General features: G+C 42.3%; 1 protein-coding gene across 1 annotated transcript; it reads left to right on the top strand.

Annotated features, from left to right (window-relative positions):
- The first annotated feature begins 573 nt into the window (after window positions 1-573).
- On the top strand, window positions 574-9,856 carry ZC3HAV1L (zinc finger CCCH-type containing, antiviral 1 like). Its single transcript, XM_052639242.1, has 4 exons — window positions 574-938; window positions 2,086-2,221; window positions 7,841-8,099; window positions 9,720-9,856. Exons 1-4 carry the CDS (start codon window positions 574-576, stop codon window positions 9,854-9,856), a joined length of 897 nt encoding a protein of 298 aa, XP_052495202.1.
- The last annotated feature ends 14,216 nt before the right edge of the window (window positions 9,857-24,072 follow it).

Raw genomic sequence — 24,072 nt, 5'->3', positions numbered from 1 at the left:
TTCTGAGATCGCCTCCCTAAGGCCGCCCAGCTATTCACCTTCTACCACATTACCTGTTCCATTTTTTTTGCAGCCTTTACTGCTGCTGCTCCTAAGCCGCTTCAGTCGTGTCCGACTCTGTGCGACCCCATAGACGGCAGCCCACCAGGCTCCCCCCTCCCTGGGATTCTCCAGGCAAGAACACTGGAGTGGGTTGCCATTTCCTTCTCCAACGCATGAAGGTGAAAAGAGAAAGTGAAGTCGCTCAGTCACGTCTGACTCTTAGCGACCCCATGGACTGCAGCCTACCAGGCAGCCCTTACTAGCATCTCCCAATTCCCTCCGACTATACAAGTCCCTCGAGGTGAGGACTTAACCTTGAAGGGTGCCTGACCCACAGCAGGCGCCGGATCAGGATTGTCCTCGCCTGATCTGAGCCCCTGATGGCCCAGGGCCCCAGGGCTGTTCTCTCGCACGGCCGCCCCTCGCCCGCCCTTTCCCAGGCCCTTCCCGGGAACCGGGTTTGAAGTCGTGGACGTGACTGGGAGGAGTCTGCCCGCCTCGGATTTCCGCACAGGGAGCCGGGCCGCGACCATGGCGGAGCCCACCGTGTGCTCCTTCCTCACCAAAGTGCTGTGCGCCCACGGCGGCCGCATGTTCCTGCAGGACCTGCGCGGCCACGTGGAGCTCTCCGAGGCCCGGCTGCGGGACGTGCTGCGCCAGGCCGGGCCCGACCGCTTCCTGCTGCAGGAGGTGGAGGTGCGCGAGGGCCCGTGGGACGCCGAGGCCGAGGTGGCGGCCGGCGCGGGCGGCGGCGGCGGCCCGGCGGCCTGGCGGGTGGTGGCCGTGTCCTCCGCGCGCCTCTGCGCCCGCTACCAGCGCGGCGAGTGCCAGGGCTGCGACCAGCTGCACCTCTGCCGCCGCCACATGCAGGGAAAGTGCCCGAACCGCGACTGCTGGTGAGGCTGCGGGCCGGGCGGGCCGGGCCGGGGCGGCGGGCGGGACGCGAAGCACTCCGCGCGGGGGCCGCGGGCCTGACCCGTCCAGCCGGGAGCGGGACCCAGAAGGAAAGGAGAACGGCGGTCGTCGATGCGGGCCGGACGACCTCTTCTGGAAGGGCCGAAGGGAAGCCCGCGGAAGGTGCCCCTCCGCGTCCTTCGGGCGGAGTCCTCCCCCGCGCTCCCAGCTGCGGAACGAGACGGGAGATCGTCTCAATTTGGGTTTCTCGACCACCTCTCTCCGCCTCCCCCCGCCCCAAATTTGCAGCTTCTTCCCCCTCCCCGCCCCCAAGTCCTCCACAACAGGGCCGGGATAAATCAGGATTTGAGTTCCTTTCCTCCAGGGCCCTTTTTGCAGCCATTTACGGACCCCGTGGAATTCACGGATCCTTTGTCGAAGAGGTCGGCTCTTCCCACTTAAACACAGTTTTAGCAGAAGAGGGTCTGTGCTCTGTGGGTTTAGAACGCGCAATCTAGGTCGACCCCCGCCGGGAAACGGAGGGTGGGGTGATTTGTGGGAGGTCGTTTGAGTCTGCCTCCTGACTCCATTCTTCCTTGGTCGACTCGAGCGCCCCGAAGTGGGTGGGGGAGGAGGCATGCATTCTTTTTAAGGTTGGGGGATGGTGGGCTGGGCAGCCGTTTGGGGTGGAGAAGGCCAGTGCAGACGTCTGCCGACCCCACCGGCCTGGGACCCTCCGTCAAAGCAGGTGACTGGGGGAGAGGGTCCCCTTGGCCATAAAGTGTCTTTGTTCAGCGTGAAATGGCTTTGGGAGGGGAGTTACTTTATCCCAGCTTTCTTATTATCAGAGCTTACTAGACCGTAAGGGGGTCCAGGGTTTCCCTGGTGGCTTGGACCGTAAAGAATCTGCCTGCTATGCAGAATCTGCCTGCAATGCGGGAGACGGGGATTCGATCCCAGAGTCAGGAAGATCCCCTGGAGAAGGCAATGGCAACGGGCTACAGTCCATAGCGTCGCAGAGTCGGACACGACTGAGCGACTAACACAGGATACACGCCAGACTGTAGTTGAAAGCCACCCTAGGATAGGGATTTGGCGATCTGGTTCCATCCTCATCTGGGCCTCTGATCCAGACCTTTGTGGTTCTAGGTCCACCTGCACCCTTTCTCATGATATCCACACGCCTGTCAACATCCAGGTTCTGAAAAAACAGGGACTGTTTGGTCTCAACGAGGCCCAGCTTCGGGTCCTGCTTTTACAGAATGACCCCTGCCTTCTACCAGAGGTGAGTCACCAAGAAAAGTCGGGGAAGAACATCAAATGTTTGCTTGCCCAGGACAGCCTGAGGGGAAGGGGGCAAGTGTGGTACAGTGGCGACCTTCCTGGACTCTGGTTTTATTGGGCTTTGATACACTTTGACATACAAGGAGTGATGGATCTGTGTGGGACAGAAATAATAATAATGGTTTATGGAATTTTTTTTTTTTAGTTCTTACTAAATGCTAAGTATTGATAGTTCAATTATCTTAAGCTATTAGTAACTAATGAGTGAAGTATGCCTGTCCCCATTTTATAGGTGAGGCAACTGAGGTTTGATTAAATAACTTGCCCAAGGTCACAGTAAATGGCAGATTTGAGTTTAGTTTTGTCTGATTATGAAGCCTCGGTTTTGTAAATTACCTGTTTATACTTTTGCTGGTTTTTCTATCTAGGCATTTGTCTTTTTCTGTTAATTCATAAGATATCTTTAACTACAAATCCCTTTTTGGGTCACATTTGTTACAAGTATTCACCCAGATTTATTTTCGGGGATTTTAGATATTAATTTTAATTGCTTTGCAACTCCATAATGTAGTTTCAAATGCTTAAAAAGTACTCATTATAACTGCTATAATGGCAAAATTAGCACACTTGTATCTGTTTAGCTATACACAAAGAATTTTTCAAACAAAAGAGTTGGAATCACCAAAGAAGATATTACAAGAGGTCTCCAATTAAAAGTAGAGTTTTCTAATCTAGCACAATGATTCTGTCATAGACATTTTCTATGTTGGTGACACTAGTGGTAAACAACCTGCTTGCCACTTCAGGAGACACAAGGAGACACAGGGTCCATCCCTGGGTCAGGAAGACCCCCTGGAGGAGGGCATGGCAACCCACTCCAGTACCCTTGCCTGGAGAATCCCATGGACAGAGGAGCCCGATGGGCTATAGTCCACAGGGTTGCAAAGAGTCAGACGTGACCGAAACACACACACACCTTGCCAGAAAGGGGATGGGAAGAAGGGAGGATGTTAGGAAAACAGAGTAGCTCATGATTGTGATCCCCCTTTAACTCAGAGGAATTTCAGGGTCTACAGGGAAGAAATTCAGAAGGCGGGAGGTTTGAGCTAGAATCTTTGGTAGCTCAAAAATGGGTAGAGCTCAGAAACTGGTAGCTGGTAGAGGCTGCCCTCCAGGCAGCAGTCTATACTCAGAAGTCTGGAGTCAGCCTTAGGGGCCAACAGGCTTCTACTCGGTGTCCATGTGCTTTCTGATTTCAGGTTCTGAAGCCAGGTTTGGTATGTCACGAGCCAGATTCATTCCAGCCATGTTGCCTGATGCAGTCCCAGCAGCAGCTGGAGCAGGTGCTTGGCAGGAAGGGAGAGGAGGGTGCGGCACCTACGGGACAGTGCCAGTTCTATTTACCTTTAGTGTTTATGGATTTTTTTTTTTTTTTGACTAATAGAAACGTAGCGTTTTTATATTGTTAAACGTACTGAATTTTTTTCTTTATGGCTTCTCCCTGAGTGTCCTGGATCCAGCCTCATCTTGTTGTATGTCAGTGTTCTGTGAGCGGCTGAGGGGTTGGCTGCATTTATGACAGGCGCCTGCCTTCAGGCTGATCATCTGAAGCTGGTGGTGTGTGTCTTGGGGGCTTCCCAGGTGGCGCTAGTGGTAAAGAACCCGCCTGCCAATGCAGGAGACATAATGAGACACTGGTTCGATCCCTGGGTAGGGAAGATCCTCTGGAGGAGGGCGTGGCAACCCACTCCAGTATCCTTGCCTGGAGAAGCTCATGGACAGAGGAGCCTGGTGGGCTACAGTCCATGGGGTCGCAAAGAGTTGGACACGACTGAGGCGACTTAGCACATAGCACAGTCATGTGGCGCAAAACACGGCCACTTAGACAACAGAAACCGCGGACAAGCAAGTGGGTGAGGCAGAAATGGTACCTGGCGTCTCATGTGTGAAAATACCTGACGATCCCTTTTTACCTCTCTGCCAAAGATTCAGTACACAGTGCAGGTCCAGTATTTGTAAAACATCATAAGGGGTGGGACTTCCCCAGTGGTTCAGTGGTTAGGACCCTGCACCTCCATTGCAAGGGGCTCAAGTTCCATCCCTGAATGGGGAACTAAGATCCTGCATGCCATGTGGCTCCCCCCCCAAAAAAAACAGCGGGGCCACATATCACAGTGTGTATGGACATGCTAAGTTGCTTCAGTCGTGTCTGACTCTGTACGACCCTATGGACTATGGACCAATAGGCTCCTCTGTCCATGGGATTCTCCAGGCAGGAGTACTGGAGTGTGTTGCCATGCCCTCTTCCAGGGTATCTTCCTGACCCAGGGATGGAGCCTGCATCTCTTACTTCTCCTGTATTGGCAGGCAGGTTCTTTGCCACTAGTGCCGCCTGGGAAGCCCAAATATTGTGGTATTATGATTTATAATAAGAAATATATATTTGCTTTTCATATCTGTCTCTGGCACAGAGTTCCTAAAACTTGAAATTTCCTGAATGTTGAGAGCAATAAAACATTACTTTTGTTATGTTCATGTGATGACTTTTGAAAACTTCCTAGGTGACATGGGGACTGGTTTCCCTAAGAACCAATTACATGATTAGAAGGTTGGAAGTTTTAGTCCCACCCCCAGTCCTGGGAGGGTAGCGGCCCTCGAGGTTGAGTTCAGTTACCAGTGGCCAGTGATTTAATCAAGAAAGCCTCGGTAAAACCCCAAAAGGATGGACTTTAGAGAGCTTTCAGGCTGGTGAACACGTAGAGGTCCTGGGAGAGTGGTGGCCATAGAGAGTCTGGAAACTGTACCCTTCCCCCATGCCCTTTGTGTCTCTCCCATCCAGCTGTTCCTGAGTTTCATCCGTTGATGCTTCCCCGGTGGTGCTACTGGTAAGGAACTGGCCTGCCAGTGCAGGAGGAGGTCTAAGAGACGCCAGTTCGATCCTTGGGTCAGGAAGATCCCCTGAAGAAGGGAACGGCAATTCACTCCAGTATTTTTGCTTGGGAAATCCCATGGACAGAGGAGCCTGGTAGGCTGCAGTCCACAGGGATAATAAACTGGAAATTTAGCAAGTAAAATGTGTCTTTGAGTTATGTGAGCCTTTCTAGCAAATTAATTGAACACAGGGAAGGGGTTGTGGGAACTTCTAATCTGTAGCTGAAAGATCAGAAGCACAGGTGTCAACCTGGACTTATGATTTGTATCTGAAGTGAGGGCAGGCTCGTGAGTGGTGGTTGGGTCGCTAAGTCGTGTCCTTGTGATCCAATGGACTGTAGCCTGCTAGGCTCCTCTGTCCATGGGATTTTCCAGGCAACAACACTGGAGTGGCTTGCTATTCCTTCTCCAGAGGATCTTTCCGATCCAGGGATCGAACCCGGGTCTCCTGCACTGCAGGCAGATTTTTTTTTTACCAACTGAGCTACCAGGAAAGTCCTGGGCTTGTGGGACCAAGCCCTAGCCCTTAACCTGTGTGATCTGACGCCACTCCAAGTCTGTCTCCTGGAGATCATGTCAGACTTGAGCTAAGTTTGTGGGATACCTGGTCAGTGTCCGCTGAGAATTGCTTGGTGGTGTTGGGAAACACACACATTGGAAATATGAAAATATACTTTGGTGATATATTTGAAAACTTTCATGAAATGGGCAAATCTCTAGAAAAATATTGCATGTCCATATTGATTCAAGAAGAAATAGGAAACCAGAATCATTTTTTAAAAAAATAAAAGCATTCAAATAAAAATGTAAAAAACTCACAAAAATCAGAATGTTTGGTAAGCCTTCTACAAGTGAGTATTAAGCCCTTACGGGTCTATTGCTCAACTTTAACATATCTTGAAGGAATAGATTATTCTGATATGGGGGCTAGATCTGGGATCTATTTTCTTTGATCTCCTGTACATTCTGGAACCAGTATTATACTGTTTAATGAAAGTATATTATATTTTAAGATATGATGTTATGAGTCTCTATGCCCTTAAGTCTTTTTCAAACGTTTTCCCTTTAATCGATTCTCACTTGTTTCCTTTTTTAGATAAGTTTTTACAGTCATTTAAATTCCTAAAACTGGTTTATAGGAATTCTTTGGGGGAAGTAGGAATTGCACTAAAATTGTGTGTTCATTTCAGAAAATTGGCATCACAATTGCAGGTAGGAAGCCATTTTAAAAATTTATTGATTGAGATATAATTGATGTACAGTAAGTAGTATGTTAGTTTCACATGCATAATGTTTAAATACATTATGAAATGATCACCAAATAAGTCTGATAACCATCTGTCTCCATACTATTTTTGTTGTTGTTCAGTCGCCAAGTTGTATCTGACTCTTTGTGAGCCCAAGTTTGCCCAAGTTCATGCATGTCCGGTGAATCAATGATGTGTTGGATGGCATCATTCCATACAGTATTGACCATATTTTTATGCTGTATATTATATTTGTGTGACTTCCTTCAAGATGGGAAGCTTGTACCTCTCAATTCCCTTCCGCTATTTCACCCATTGTCCACCTCTCTGTCCTTGGACAACCACCCCCTTGTTCTTTGATGTCATTTGTGGTATCAGTCCCTGGTCATCTGGTCATTTGTGTCCAGTAGAATTGCCCACATTTTAGATTTGACTAATGTGTTCCTTTAGTATCATTTAACATGTTCCTGAATTTACTGTAAATTGATTGATCTGGAGCTTTGATTGGATTTAGGCTTGAATTATGTAGCAAGAATTTTTTGTACATGTGGTTTATTGTTATGGTGACTAATGGTCCCCATTTGCCTGGGACTGAGGGGTTTCCAGCCTTGTCAGACTTTCCTGCTAAAAGGTCATATTTCCTATTGCATCTTGTCAGGAGGTACACAATGTCTGGTCCCAATGCAAATATTAATAGTGCTCCTTTTAAAATGCCCTTGTCTGGATAATAAATTATCTGATCACACTGCCTGTCCAGATTGGTTTCCCTGGAGGCAGAGGCTGACATAGGGATTGAGGTACGTGTGATGTATTGAAGAAGGGATCCTTGGGAAAAATCTGTAAGGTAAAATAGTGGGAGGGGAGAGCTACAAGCAAGATGGAATGGCCTTGACTTAATTCACACAGAGGCTTGGGTGCAAATATTACTAACTTTGAGGTTCTAGCTTTGAGGCCGGGTCCAGCCTTTTCTACCTGCACTCATTGGCTACCGGCTTTGGGAGAGGAGGGCAGGCCAACTGTGAGTCAAGGTCAGAGAGGGGCAGCTGAATGTTAGTTGCAGCTAGGAGAGATGTGGGCCTTCCCAGGTGGCTCAGTGGTAAAGAATCTGCCTGCCAGTGCTAGAGATGTGGGTTCAATCCCTGGGTCGGGATGATCCCTTCAGGTAGGAAATGGCAACCTGCTCCAGCCTGAAAAACTCCTTGGACAGAGGAGCCTGGTGGGCTGTAGTCCATGGGGTGGCAAAGAGTCAGACACGACTAAGCCACTGAGTACACACAGGAGAGATGTGAGTGGAGGAACTATTTTATACCCATCTGCCTTTCACCCTTGGGGACTTTAACAGCCATCAATGATCCGAGGGTGCCATTTAGAGATACTGTCCTTTACTGTCTTGAGATACAGTGAACGCAAACATCCTTAGTGTTGCTTCATTTCTGTACCAGGTCTGTTTGCTCTACAACAAAGGTGAAGCCCTCTATGGTTACTGCAACCTCAAGGATAAATGCACCAAGTTGCACGTGTGCAAGTCCTTCGTCAGGGGAGAGTGCAGGCTGCAGAAATGCAAGCGGTCCCATCAACTCATTCATGCTACATCCCTGGAGCTGCTGCAGGACCAAGAACTGGAGATCTCAAGTGTCGTTAATTTTCAGATCATTTCCACCTACAAGCACATGAAGCTGCACAAGATGCTAGAAAATAAAGGTGAGACTATCAGAGATGGACAAAACACTGTCCACAGTGTAGTGCTGAGCTGGAAGTGAGTCTGAGGAAAAAGCACTTTGTAGGTTGATGGCTGCTGGGTCCTTGGGAGGCTTTATCAGTCAGTGTTCTATGATATTGAACTGTGCTTCTAACCAAAGGACGGAAGGTCGGGTTCGAGTTTATTTTCAGCACTGCCCCCAAGTGTTTGGACAGTGTAGCTTCTTAGTAAGTTGGGGATCAGGAAGTAGGAAGAACAGCCTAACTTCTTTGTTAGGAAAAAAGAGGGCTTCCCTCATAGCTCAGTCAAATCTACCTGCAATGCAGGACACCTGGGTTCGATTTCTGGGTCAGGAAGATCCCCTGGAGAAGGAAATGGCAACCCACTCCAGTATTCTTGCCTGGAGAATCCCATGGACAGAGGAGCCTGGCAGGCTACAGTCAGTGGGGTCGCAAGAGTCAGACATGCCTTATCGACTAAACCACCAGGAAAAAAGAGGAGGAAGGTGGGCTAGAAACATATATAGTTATCCATACTGGAAACATAAGGGTAATGTAGAGATGGCTTTCTTTTATTCAATTGAAATAAAATTTTTTTTCTTAAATTTTTAGGAAATTTTAAGCACATTACAGAAGAATTTGGAAAATAGAGAGTAGAACCAAAAATCACATATGACTCACCCTAATCCACAATAATTGGTACCATTTAATTACAGGCCCTTGCAGTCTTATGACTAGAAAATACCAGTCCAGTGGTGGTCAGAGTCTGCAGCAGTTTATATACCTTTTGTTCTCATGTTATACAGCATCGTAAATATCATCCCATATTACTGCATGGTCTGTCCTTTTTTAAGGTCTATAAAGTGTGAGCTTCCCTGGCGGCTCAGTGGTAAAGAATCCACCTACCAATGCAGGAGACTTGGGTTCAATCCGTGGGTTGGGAAGATCCCCAGGAGAAGGAAATGGCAACCCACTCCAGTATTCTTGCCTGGGAAATCCCATGGACAGAGGAGCCTGGCGGGCTTCAGTTCATGAAGCTGAAAAAGAGTCAGACACAACTTAGTGACTAAACAACAACAAAGTGTGGTTTGGTCTTCTTTTAATTATAGTGTGAGGGTATTTATTCCATGAGATTTGCTTATAGCTGAAAATCAGAGGGTAGTAGGCTTGGAAGAATTGCTGACGGAAAAACCAGATATCCAAAATCAGAGCCTCTAAGCTTTAAGTTCCTCGTGTTGGAATAGTAGAGACTGACCTGATGAGTGGTGGTTTGAAGGTAGGGAGGACTCTGTGTGTATCAGTGTCAGAGGCTGTGTTGGTGGGTCCCTAAATGGTGGCAGGGACCTCCCAACCTATTTGATGAGTAGGGCCTGTCCCTGTCTTCATCTGGTCTTGTTTAATGGGTCTCTCGTAACTATGAATTGTGACTTTTTTCTTGCTGTCGAGTATATAAGTACATATGTAATTTTTTTTCATCCGGAAGACATGAACTCTTTAAATCCAGAGCGTTGGGAGTCTTACCAGAGATCTGACTAGCTTGGGCTGATGCTCCCAACATAAAACGAAATTTTGAGTGATAAAGGAGTATCTTAGGAAACCTCGTCTCTTTCTTCTTCTTTTTAGATAATTCAGCTTCTCCTGCTGAGCATTCCCAGGACCTTGAGAAACGAGGAGGACACGTAGCTGGGGCTGCAGAGGCTCGACCTCTGGTCTCTGGCCCTGCTGCCTCAGCCAAGAAGCCACGTGCAGGCAAACCTTAAGGGACGTCAGCAAGATAAGAAGATTGTCCAATCGGAAGGGCTAAAAACAAAGCTTCTGTTGAGATTCGATTTGTAACTGTTCATTCACTTAATCGTTTATTAATAATAGCCATAATAATACCTACCTCACAGGTTGTGGTGAGAATAAAAGAAGATGGGAAAGGAGAAAATGTCAGATTGGGAGGGTGAAATTGGGGCTGAGTGGTTGGGGGTGAGGTTGGATGTTAAACAGGCTAAGAGAGTGTAAAACCTGGAGGGAGATGAGGTCAGTTCAGTTCAGTCAGTCCTGGGCAAATCCTGCAGTTCTGGAGAGCCTTCCCAGGCTGGCTGGGCAGAGTTCTTAAAGACACAAACTCCTGCTAACCTCTTCTGGAACCCAGCCAAGTGCCTATCTATACGTCCCTATACAGAGTTTACCTTGTGGTGTTCAGAGAGTACACACACTTTATACTGCTTTTTTTTTAATAGTCCATAGCATTTCTCCATATGTGTTCACATTTATAAAGCATCATCATTTTTTATGCACAGATACACTCATATATCATCCTTTGCTTCACTAGTTCCATTATTCTGGGATATTTTGATTCTTCCAACAAATTTTGAATACAGCTCTTCTTAAAATCCACATAATATTAATTTTTAAGTTATTCTTTGCTTTTGCTTCACCTATATAGTTGCTGAACGATACTCTTGATTTTCATTTCTTTAAAAATATATGCAGGAATTCCCTGGCGGTCCAGTGGTTAGGACTCTGCATTTCCACTGCAGGGGGCACGAGTCAAAAATATATTGTCTATATATGTATGCCAGTAAATACTTTTCTGTGTGTCTTCTTTCTATATGTCTTTACTTTGTACAGTTTGTACGTGCCCTTGAATTGCTGGAGCCCTCTGTGCTGATGTGAGTTGGCCTTTCATTAGGCTCCTTAAAGTTTTTATAAAAGGATGATGACTGTATATGATATGATATCCAGCCCTTGCGGATTCACCCTCAGCCAACTCCGCAGAGAATTTAACTTTTGGGTGCTCCCCAGAGATTTCTACCTCACTCTGTCTACTCTCCATTTCTTATTAAACTTTTATCAAAGCTCAGATTCCTATAGTGTGAAGGAAGGTAAAGGTAAGTCGCTCAGTCGTGTCCAACTCTTTGCGACCCCATGGACTGTAGCCTACCAGGTTCCTCCGTCCGTGGGATTTTCCAGGCAAGAATACTGGAGCGGGTTGCCATTTCCTTCTCCAGGAGATCTTCCCAACCCAGGGATCGAACCAAGGTCTCCCACGTTGTGGGCAGTTCCTCCAAGTTGTGTCCATTCTTTCTGTGATTAAGATGAACCATCAGAAATCTAAATACCTCGCCCATTCTGTACTGACTTCCTGCTTCCTCCTTTCTCTCTGCCCCTGCCTACCCAGCTGGCTCTGTCGAGTTATACCCCAGTTTAGTTCTTTGTTTTCATCAAGGGGTACCACAGAGATCAGCTTTGTGGATTTCTTTCCTGTGTTTGTTGTAGTAATAGCCCAAATATTGGTGTGTAAAGTTGTTTTCTTTCTTTTTTTTAAAATTTAACTGTCTGGCAATAACATAACATTTGAGGAATAGGCCAAATTGGTGAGCTTTTCATCCAGCTAAATTTATTTAATTTAGAAAATTTTTAATCGTGAAAATTTTTCTTTTCCGTTGAGGGAGATGAGTAAATATGTCCCTTTTAAAGGGAGAAAGTGCTATGTTTTCTTCTGATGGACGATGAGAACCATGCAACTTAATGCTAATCCCTTCACTTTAATTGCCAACAAAAGTATTTCTGAAAACTCTTAGGTTTTGCATATCTTGTTTCTTTTTTCCTTGTTATGATTGCTCCTGGTGATAACTTTGTAAGAAAAATCTTCATATTTTATTATCACTTGCATTTTATTATTTTACTATTATATTTCTTTTGTAAGCCATGTGAAATCCTTAATGGAAACAGTGTAGCGTATAAAAGCATATTCTTTACATCTTTGGTAGATTCATACATTATTGTGTTCTTTTTGTATATCTTTTTTAAATTTTATTTTTGTATATCTTATAATTATGCCTTTATATATGAAGTTATTGACTCTCTAATCTTTGTTGCAATATTTTATTCAATTCTATAATATTCCATTTTAATCTTTGTTCCATTAGTAGTCATTCTGTATAAACATTTTATGTATTCGTACCTGTCTCTCTTATTTTAACTTGATGAGTCGGCTGTTGGAGAGTTAATCAGGTTAGGGTTTTCTTTGACAATCCATCAGGGCTTATCAGATGAAGCTGCACGTCTATAGGCTCCCTCAACTCCAAATACTCTTAATTGAATGATTGACTTTCCTTCAGACTTGTTCCTCATTTTGTTCTTAATTTTGAAGTGTCCCCACCAAATGACTTAGGTGAAAACCCTGCAAAGTGTCCTCTACTTTTCTTTTCTCCTTATTCCGTGTCAGATTGGTTACCCCATGTTGGAGAATTTTCCACCTTAAAAATCTCTCACATTTTTGCCCTTCTCTACCCCTTTCTTTGCATCCCCAACCCACTGCCTTTATGTAAGCCCTCATCACTTCTTGTATTCATTTTATAGATGGATAACTGTGGTTTTCAAGTCATGTCTTGTTAGAATTTTGTGGTAGGAGTTGGTAGCCCCATTGTAATGTGCACTTCAAGGATGGTAGTGCCCTTGTAATTTTTCATGTAGGAGGCCTTTGCTGAGGGCATTGATCTCCTTACCACCCTTCTGTCCCTTTGCTGTCTGGTTAACCTTTTGAAATGCAAACCTAATGGCATTGCCATACCTTCATTGGTCCCCATCATGGAGAGTAGAAGTCGTAAAACTCAAATCCCTACAGGGACTAAAAAGTCAAGGTAAATGGACACAGTGAGATGCATGTGAGAGGAATGGGAGGGGAGAGGAGGTGCTGTGGCATACTGTCCCATCTGAAAGGGGCACCTGCCACCTGCTTCCACATGGGAACGCGGAACCCAATTTGACATATCGTCCAGTTTCTTAAAAGAAGCCAAAAATCCAGAAATTTTTATGAGCAGTTTGCTGATTTTTAAATATTGACTTTTACTTGAGTTTTTAAAATGCAGGTCAATATTTTGTGAATTGACCTACTTGCAGTTTTTGGAATGTGCCATTTTATCTTGTGATTCTGTTTGTAAGTGATGCTTCTTCTGAGTAACGCTCTTTCCTTCCTCCTGCCTCAAAACCTGGCAAAATTAGGTTCTTTAAGATTCCAGGTTAGCCTTTCCTGACCCCAAGACAGGCAGTTCTCCTCATGTTCTCAAAGCTCTAGCACTTACTACATTACATTGCAATGCTTTGTGTTTTTATTCCCTGGCTTTGAGCAAAGACATTATTTATTCTTCTTGCAAAATTATACACTTGGTGGTTAAATATTTTTTGCCGTATAATGAATTAAATTCTTCATTTTCATCTATTGAGTCAGTATCATATTGTTCTTCATTGATTCTCTTTCTCCTCACATATTTTTAATATTAAAAAATATTTTCCCATAAGGAATGTCATATAAAGTAAACACCCTTTTGATACTTCAATTTGAATTGTCTAGGTCTAAAATGACCTCTTTATGACCTATGTTTATGATGCTAATTCCTTCCATCAAGGAATAAGTCTACATTATTGACATATTTCTTGATTTCTTTCTATATAATTTGTTCATGTTTTTGTCTAGATTTCAAATATACCTTATTGCATAAATTCTGTCCTGGCTAAATATGTCAGTATTGCTACTCTGTATGGGACTCTATCATTAGAATGCTATTGATTTTCAAAATATTTGTCTTTAGATGAATTGTCTTCATCCTCAGTATTAGATGGTTTGTATTTATCTTTTCTTATATATTTCTGTTACATCTTTGGTTAAATAAAATTGTAACAACATTTTGGGTATTTCTTCATTAAATATGAAGTTAATTCGTGGCTTTTAATAAATATTCTCTATTATAATAAGTGAAATAGCATCTTTTATTCTTGTTTATTGAAAGCTTTTGGTAGGAATTGTTATCTTTTGATATAATCGTAATTTTAATCATTAAATCACCTAATATTATTATATTAATGGTTTTCATGATATTAAGGCATCTTTAAATTCTTGAGTAAGCTCCACTTGATAATGGTATATATTCTTTTAATGTATTTTTTTATCTTATTTGGTAATTTTCAAGTATACACTTCTAAACATTCATAAATAAAGTTCATTTACATATTAAGTGTGTGTAGTAAGTTCCTTTTATTGCTATATTCTGAAAAAAATATTCTAGGTGCTGTTTTGACCTTTTGTAAATTGATGTGTAATGTTATTATAATTTTTATTAAAAGTTTTGTCCAGCTTTATTGAGATGTAACTGACATATAACATTGTGTCAGTTTAAGATGTACAAGATGATCTGATCCGTCTGTATACATGCATATATTTCAAACTGTTTACCACGATAAAGCTGGTTAGCACATCCATCCCCTCACATTCATTATTAACTTTAAAATAGTGGATTACTGTATCATTGAATTACTGTATTATTATTTAGGAATATTTTTCCCAAAGATTTTTGGGGGAGAAAAATATATCATTGTAGACGTTTTGGAGAGTACAGGAATTAAGTCGTAAGAGAGAAGTCATACGCACCCATAATACAACTGTGTAGAGACAATCACTGTTAATAATTTAGGATATTTTTTTCAATCTTTTTTCATAAACATTTTTTTAAAGTATTTGTTTGTTTGACTGCCTCAGGTCTTAGTTGTGGCACGTGGGCTCAGTAGTTGCAGCTTGCAGCCTTAGTTGCCCTGCAGCATGTGGGATCTTAGTTCCTTGATCGGGGATTGAACCTGCATCCCCTGCTTTGGAAGGTGGATTCTTAACCATTGGACCACGAGGGAAGTCCCTTATGCACATATTCTTAAACATTGAGAGTATACCATAAGTGCAACTTCATTTTATGCACTTCTGGATTGATATTATTTTGTCAGCATTCCCCCACACAATTGAAAGCACTCATATTTGATAGCTGCATTATATTTTAAGGTATTTATTTAATCATAGTTCTATGGTTGGGCATTTATTATTATATTTTAGTACACGATTTTTTTTAGAGTAGTTTTAGATTTATGAGAGGAAGGTAGAGATTTTTCATATACCCTCTGCTCCCATACATGCATAGCCTCTCCCATTATGAACATCACTTACCAGAATAGTATATTTTTTTAGCAAGAATGTACCTACTTTCTGGAGAAGGAAATGGCAACCCATTCCAGTATTCTTGCCTGGAAAACCACGTGGACTGAGGAACCTGTCAGTCTACAGTCCTTGGGGTCGCAAAGAGTTGAACACAACTTTGAACAACAACAAAATTTACTTTTACACATCATTATCATCTAAGGTCCCTAGTTTACCTTAGGGTTCACTCTTAGTGTTGTATATTCTATAGGTTTAGATAAAAGTATAATAACCTATATCCATCATTATATTAATAAAGTGTGTGTGTTCAGTCTCTTCAGTGTATAGGACTCTGTAACCCCATGGACTGTAGCCTGCCAGGCTGCTCCATCCGTGGGATTTCATAGGCAAGAATACTGGAGTGGGTTGCCATTTTCTCCAAGGGATCTTCCTGATCCAAGGATTGAGCCTGCCTCTCCTGCGGCCCCTGCATTGCAGGCGAGTTCTTTACCGCCTGAGCCACCAGAGGCCATACAGAATATTTTTACTGCCTTAAAAAGTCTCTGCACTTTGCCTATCATCTCCCTTCCCCAACTTGGCAAACACTGATCTTTTGATTGTTTTCATGGTTTTACTTTTTCCAGGATGTTATATAGTTGGAATTGTACAGTACATAGTTTTTTTAGATTGGTTTCTTTCACTGAGTACTATGCATTTAGGTTCCTCCATGTCTCTGGGGGCTCATTTCTTTATAGTGCTGTATAACATTCCATTGTCTGAATGTACCACAGTTTATCCATCCACCTATTGAAGGACATCTTGATTGCTTCCAATTTTGTAATTATGACTAAAACTGCTAAATATGTCCATGTTGAGGTTTTTGTGTGGACATACTTTTTCAACATCGTTGGGTAAATACCAAGAAGTATAATTGCTAGATCGTAGGATAAAAGAATGTTTAGTTTTATGAGAAACCACCAAACTGTCTTCCAAAGTGACAGTACCACCCTTTTCTTGCCTTACCACATTAGCAAGGACTTCAGTTCTATATTGAAAAGAAGTGTTGAAAAGGGACATTCTTGTCTTAAAACTTTGAATTTCTCACCATTTAGTATGATGTTAGCTGTAGATTTTTTGTAGACAGTCTTTATCAACTTGAGAAAGTTCCCTTCTACTCCAGTTTACTGAGAGTTTTTATCACTGAGAGTTGGATTTTGCCAAATGTTTCTTCTGCATCTATCGATATAATCATGTGATTTTTCTTTTTTAGTCTGTCAATGTGATAGATGATAGTAACTGATTTTCAAATGTTGACCCAGTCATCTTGTGTATCTGTGATAAATCCCACTTGGTCATGGTGTATAATTTTTTTTGGACGTTTTTGGATTCAACTTGTTAATATTTTGTTGAGGACTTTTGCATCTGCGTTCTCGAGGGATATTGATCTGTGTGTGCTTAGTCGCTCAGTCATGTTCGACTCTGCGACCCGCTGGACTGTAGCCCGCCAGGCTCCTCTGTCCATGGGATTCTCCAGCAAAGAATACTGGAGTGGGTCCCATTTCCTTCTCCAGGGGATCTTCCCGACCCAGGGATCGAAACTGAGTCTCCTGTGTCTCTTGCATTGCAGGCAGATCCTTTACCTAATGAGCCATTCGGGAAGCTTTCTTATAGTATCTTTATCTGGTTTTGGTACTGGGTTAGTGTTGGCTTCATAGAATAAGTTACTAATTTTTCCTCTGCTTCTATTCTCTGAAAGAGACTGTACAGAATTGGCGTAATTTTTTTCTTAAATGTTTGGTATAATTCACCGATAAACCCTTCTGGGTCTCTTGCTTTCTGTTTTGGAGGACTATTCATTATTGATTCATTTACTTTATTGTCTATATGATTTTTAAAAAATAATTACAATTATTACTTTGATAAACACAATAAAAGTTTTTTTTTTTTTTTAATGACATGAAATTGGAAAAAAAGAAACCAAACCCAGAACGATGCCAGTGGTCACAGTCTACTGAGCTTAATGAACTAGGATGTGCACAAACAGGACACAGAGATTTATTCCAGTGATTACCCTTCCACAGTTCAATAAGATCAGTCTGATATTTGACCAATTACTAGTGAAACGTCTCAGTAAGGAAAGGCTCTTGTGCAAGTAGGTGGCACAAAGAGCCAGTTCTCTGGAACTAAGTCTATTCTTAAAAGGAAAAGAGCTGAAAACGTTTTCCTTAATATTTGCCTTATTAAAATGACGCTGACTGATAAACTGTGCTTCTTGGTTCATATTCATTTAGTTAAAATATTTTATAAAGATGTTGATAGAATTAATTATGTCAATATTAAGAAGAACAATACAGTAATGATTCTACATTTGTTACTATTTTTTTAATCTCAAAGGTTGATCATGTGAACTGAAGGTTTCTAACATGGTTGATGCCCTAAATGTGAATTTACATTTTTTTAGCTTGTTTCTGAGATACAATGGATGCCCTACCAATAAAATGCAAGCACAGTTTTTTTTTTGGTAGTATCTGCTAAAACTGACAAGATCTCCTAAAATACCAGTGAAAGCATTTGAAGCAAAACCCTCAACATCAAGAGCAGTAGAAAAACACTCAAAGAATGAGGGAAAGGAGAAAATAGCCTGAGGGGAAAAAAGTTCTCTTACAAAAAGAACAATACCCAAACTAATTGTGGAAGTATTAGATTGTAAGCAGAATGTTAGATCTACTTGGGATCTCATGAAAATGCTAGAGGAAAAACAGATTAGGATGAAAAATATTTTAATGTATTTGTAAGTGCTATAAAAATTAATACTGAATTGTTTTGTGCTTAGTAGAAGTATATAACTGTATAATTAAACCTATACTATATCTAATCAGCAATGCTAAAGATTAATTAAAAATTAAATTCAAGACACAGAGGGATTGAGTAAGAAGAGTTATAGTATGACTAGCAAAATTAGGCAACAGGACACAGAAATACAATTGAAGGTTAAAAAGAATTTCTGAGCAAGTGCTAGTCTAGCTGCATAAACAACATTGTAATAGAAGAGCATTTCCTAGGACTGGAAACAGAAATAAGTTGTGCTTGAAGTTCAAAAATACACCTGGGGTCCTGTCAAGTACTATCATTTAAAATAAGAAACCTGAATAAATATTTTAACTTGCTGAACTTATAAAGAATGCTTTAAGCAACCAAGAAGGGGTAGATAACATGGAAAGAAATATCACAATACAATTATTTTGGGACTTGAAATCCAAATAAAAGGCCACAGGGACTGAAATCAGGATCTTTAAGATATGTTGAGCTAATGAGTCTCATCAGTGATGAGAAATAGTGATAATTATGGCAGCTTCCCTTCATTGTACCTTTCCTGTGTGACAGGAAAGTCCTAAGTCCCTTTTAAAACAAATTTAATTGATTTATTTTTTGGCCGCGCAGCATGTGGGATCTTAGTTCCCTGGTCAGGGAACTAAGGGTTCCCTGAACCCTTGACCAAGATCCCCTGGAGGAGGGCATGGCAACCCACTCCAGTATTTTTGCCTGGACAGAGGAGTCTGGCAGGCTGCTCGAAGAGAATCAGATACAACTAAAGTGACTTAGTGTGCTCGCATGCCCTTGTGTTCGAAGTGTGGAGTCTTAACCACTGGACTGCCTGCGAAGTTCCCTAAGTCCTTTAAATAGGCTACCTTATTTAATTATCCAAACAGAGATGAGTTAGATCAGTACTGCCCTTAGAACTGGGCAAGGGCGTCTCTGCACTGGGCCTCGACTTTAGAAGCTCCTCTCTGCTGACAATTTACATCTTTTTAGGTCCCAGGAAAATCTTTCTCTACATCTCTTACACTATGTCCTCAACACAAAAGGTGATCAAAGGACTTCCCCGGTGGTCTAGTGGTTGAGAAGCCACCTTGTAAAGCAGGGTACTTGGGTCTGATCCCTGACTGGGGAACTAAGATCCCACATGCGGTGGAACAATTGAGCCCACACGCCACAACTAGAGAATCCTTGCACTGTAACGAAAGATCCCTCGTGACCCAACAAAGTTCTGGGATGTGGCAACTAACTTGTTGCAGCCAAAACAAAGTGATTGCTTCTGAAAGCTGTGCAGGCCTGTGGGTTGTACCCCTGCCAACAGTGGAGACAGGTATGGTTTTAGGCTTTGCAAAGGATTGCACTGGTGCAAATATGCAGGTAAGCAAAAACAAACGAACTTGTCAAGTCCTGCTTGTCAGAGGGGATGCAATAGAATCTTTTGAAATAAAATAACATTTCCCAGTAGTTTGCAGTGTCCATTTCCCTTCCTCTTTGTGTTCCAATCAGCAGTTCTGCAGACACAAATTAAATAGTATTTGCTCCTAGTACACACAGAGGCTGGGGAACATTTTTCATTATTAAACATTCCATACTACTCTTCAACATTTATAAAGTAGTTTTCCAGGTAATATATGAGACAAGATATTGAGTCCTTAGGCATTACACGCACACTGAATTGGGTACTGAATAGTATGATGTTTTATTTTTATTAAAGGATCCTTAAGGTTTAACTAAATTTAACTAAAAATTGAATGGAGAGTTGCACTTCACCTCATGATGCAGAAAGTCACAAGAAAAAGCCAGATCACCTACAAAATCATAACTTTTCTCTCTTTTTAAAAGTTTTCATTTCTTTTTTGGCTGTTCCACGCAGCTTGCAGGATCTTGTTTCCCCAACCAGGAATCGAACCCGGGCCCCTGGCAGTGAAAGTGCTGAGTCTTAACCAGTGGACCACCAGGGAATCACCATAACCTTTCTTAAGCTCAGAAGAGAGCTGTGGTAACAAGTCAATCAACTTTACTGAAATCCAAAGAGTGACAAGATTCTGCAAAGAGAGACGTGACACAAAAACGAAGTCTCTTGAAAGAGCATGAGGGAAGGAATGGCCCCCATACAAATGGGTAAGATGAAATCACATAAATTTTAACAAATTCTTAAAGGCCGATTGTGGGCTAGCATGTCAATTTATAATAGGTGTAGCGGAGGAAAACACAGAAAGTTATGTAAGAACAGCCCAAACAAACAGACTGTGACGATTAATAGGTAATCTCTAACCCCAAAACTTTCAAAGATAAGATGACCTCCAGATTATAGAAATGTTTATGAATGCAGCAGAAGATAAAGAAATTATAATACCCAGTTGGACAAGGGGCCTGAAGGCTGTCACTCTTAGGCTCTGCGGGGAAAGGGTCCACTGGAAGATAAGTTGGCAAGCTCATAAAAGGTCTTAAAAATACACATGTCATTGATCAAATAATCAGAAATTTATCATGTGATAATAATAAAAAACATGTAGAGGGATTTACTTACAAAGTTGTTTGTGTTTGTTAGGGTTGTGGTGAGAAAGACATGGCACACTTAAACTGGATAAGTGGGGCGAATTTAATGAAGGGCTCTTTACAAAGACATGGGTCAGGTGAAGGGAAACCTACCAGGGTTGGTGGAGTACATGGGCTAGCGGTGATGAGGGTGCCAGCCTGAGCATGAAGGAGCAAGGCGAGGGCCTGTTACAGGAGCCCAGGGAGAGTAGCCATAGGAGAGAACCTCCCACCGGGTACCGTCAAGCTCTTTCACTCATGGACACCAACAACTACTAGCCCTTTAGGGAGGACCTGGGGAATAAATACCCTTGACTCCCTTTTCTCTGTTGTCTAATTTCTTGCTCCCATTGATTGAACAGGAGGCCAGAGAAAAAAGAAGGTCGACGATGCAGTCTGGCAAAGATCAGCTTCCTGAAGCAAACAGCATGGTGGAGAGGGAAGGATGGACGCGGGCTAATAAAACATCGAACACAGTGTCTGATGCAGCATTGCATAGAATGGTAAAATATCAGAAACCACCTACATGTCCAACATTAGGGAACTCCTGAACAACTTAGGTTCATATCTGGGAATACAATGCCACCATTAAAAATGATGTCTGCAAGTATTTACTAAGATGGGAAGATATTATAGTGTTGAATGAAACAAAATTTTATCTACAGCGTGAACCCAATTTTATATTAGTATTGTGTGTGTGTGTGCGTGTGCACATGTGCACGTGTACGTGTGCACGCATATGCATTTGTAGTGTCTGGAAGAATATTCGGTCTAATGTTAACAGTGCTTCTTTTGGAGTGGTGAGATTACAGGGCATAACTTTGCTTTTTGGTATATTCTGCCTTTTCTGCAATGTGTAACAAAAAATTAAAGTTCTTTTTTGAAAAGTGAGAAATATGCCATAATCCCAAATTAATTCTGTGAGTTAAATAGGTGCTGTTCTTAAAACTGATAAGGAAAATTCATTAAAAATTCTATTAGAAGCCAATTTCACTTTTGAACATGGTTACAACGTTCTTCAATGAAATTTTAGCAAAGAATTGAGCAACAATAATTACTATATATAATTAGATGCTGGTAACAATACCGAGTGACTTACCCAACTCTCTATATTTTTCATCCAACACTATGAAGTAGGTAGTAACATTTTCATTTTTAGGCAGAGAAACCAAGGCTCAGAAAAGTCATGCTCAAAGTCATGTGGTTATTAAATGACAAAACAGTATTCAAAGTCAGATCTGTCTTCATCTAAAATCTGTGTTTCAGGGAGCCCAGCCTGGCACTCTGTGATGACCTACAGGGGTGGGATGAGAGGAAGAGACAGAGGTTCAGGAGGGAAGGGAGATATATATATATATATATATATGTATATATATAAAATTATGACTGATTTGTATTGTTGTATAGCAGAAACCAATACAAAATCATAAAGCAATTTTCCACCAATTAAAAAATAAATAAAATCTGTGTTGTTAACCACACTATGACTAGATAGAACTTATCTCCAAGTATAAGATGAGCAGATCGCAAAGAAAACTCTGAATACATTACTTCATGTCAACAACAGAATGATTAATGAACATCAGAAGATTATAAACACCGCACAGGCATTGTATAATATTTAAAAGACTCTCCGAAGCTAAAACCAGGTAGATACTTGGCATCTATATCCTTAAAATGAGTTAAAGAGACTCACAGACTTAGAAAACTTATGGTTGCTGGGGGAGAAGGGATACTTAGGGAGTATGGGAAGGTCATTTACACACTGTTATATTCAAAATAGATAACCAACAGAGACCTACTGTATAGCACATGGGGCTCTACTCAATGTTATGTGCCAGCCTGGATGCAGGGGGGTTTGGGGAAGAATGGCGGCATGTGTATGTATGGCTGAGTCCCATACATACACATGAGTCCCTTTGCTGTTCACCTGAAACTACCACATCATTGTTAATCGGCTATACCCTAATGCAAAATAAAGAGCTTAAAATTTGAAAAAATAAAAATAAAAACAAGTTAAGATGTGTGCATCAACTATACTTCAATTAAAAAAAAGGTCAACATCGGATTAACCACAAATTAACTGGTCAATGTCATAATTATTTAGAATATTTTTAGGGATTATTGACAATAATGACATTGCTTTCAAGATGGCAAGAGTAGTTAGGAAAAAACTCAGAACATTCATAGTACGGAAATTCAATCAGTAAATATTTACTGGGAACATACTATGTGTCAGGCATTGCCCAAACAGTGTCAAAGGATAATAACAGTTGATATTAATGTAGAGCTTGTTTATATGCTAGACTAGGCTCTTTTCTGAGTGCTTTAGATACACCAACTCAGTTCTTACACAACCCCACGAGATAATGACTATTACTATTCTTCCATTTTACAGATGAGAACACTGAGGCACAGAGGGGCTAACACATCATATAGTTACTAAGTGGTGGGGCTGTGACACAAATATAGGTAACTCTGGGCTAAGAGTCTGAGCAAATAGCCATTGTGTAAAACGCCCCTCTCTAGACAAGGAGCAATGCCCTCTGTCCTCAGGAAGATTATGATTTAATGGCAAACACAGACATAAAACCCAACACAAAATTAAATATGTGGTTTCAAATAGTAAATGGTAAAAAAGGTAGAAGAGACGAACAGGAATGGCTTACTTAGATGGGGACAGGGCAGTCAGGGAAGGCTGGAGTGAGGAGAAGCCCATCAGAGGAAGGGTGGGTGAAGGACCGGGGCTAGTGGGAAAGCCTGTGAAGGGGCCCTGGGGTGGTGCCTGGAAGGATAGTCCCAGACACTGCTCATCCCTGAAGGAGTCTGTGAACATTTGCTGGTCAGGCCAAGCAACTGGTTTTATTTGAAGAGTGATGGGGAGATTTCGAAGTTTTGGTTTTTTATTTACGGAGTGTTTTTGTTCACTACAGATGCTTCATCTGCAGGTGTTTTTTATGTTTTTATTCACCTGATGGCTAAGCCATTATGTCCATGGGACTCATGCCAGCATCTTCTGCGGTCACAGGTGACAGCGGCTGAGTTCCTTTCTGGCTGAGCCTCGGGCACACAGCCCGTCACATCCAAACGTAGAATTTCAAAATGATTCTTAGAAGGTTAGAGAGGTGGTGAGGGTGGTATGAGGTAGTTCAGCTCAGTTCAGTCGCTCAGTCGTGTCCGACTCTTTGCGACCCCATGAATCGCAGCACGCCAGGCCTCCCTGTCTATCACCATCTCCCGAAGTTCACTCAAACCCACGTCCATCGAGTCGGTGATGCCATCCAGCCATCTCATCCTCTGTCGACCCCTTTTCCTCCTGCCCCCAATCCCTCCCAGCATCAGGGTCTTTCCCAATGAGTCAACTCATCGCATGTGGTGGCCAAAGTACTGGAGTTTCAGCTTTAGCATCAGTCCTTCCAATGAACACCCAGGACTGATCTCCTTCAGAATGGACTGGTTGGATCTCCTTGCAGTCCAAGGGACTCTCAAGAGTCTTCTCCAACACCACAGTTCAAAAGCGTCAATTCTTCAGCGCTCAGCTTTCTTCACAGTCCAACTCTCACATCCATACATGACCACTGGAAAAACCATAGCCTTGACTAGATGGACCTTTGTTGGCAAAGTAATGTCTCTGCTTTTGAATATGCTATCTAGGTTGGTCATAACTTTCCT

Source organism: Budorcas taxicolor, chromosome 4 (assembly GCF_023091745.1).
Source record: "Budorcas taxicolor isolate Tak-1 chromosome 4, Takin1.1, whole genome shotgun sequence".
Classification (NCBI taxonomy): domain Eukaryota; kingdom Metazoa; phylum Chordata; class Mammalia; order Artiodactyla; family Bovidae; genus Budorcas; species Budorcas taxicolor.
The sequence above is the reverse complement of the archived record's forward strand: the minus strand, read 5'-3'. Positions and strand labels throughout refer to the sequence as shown.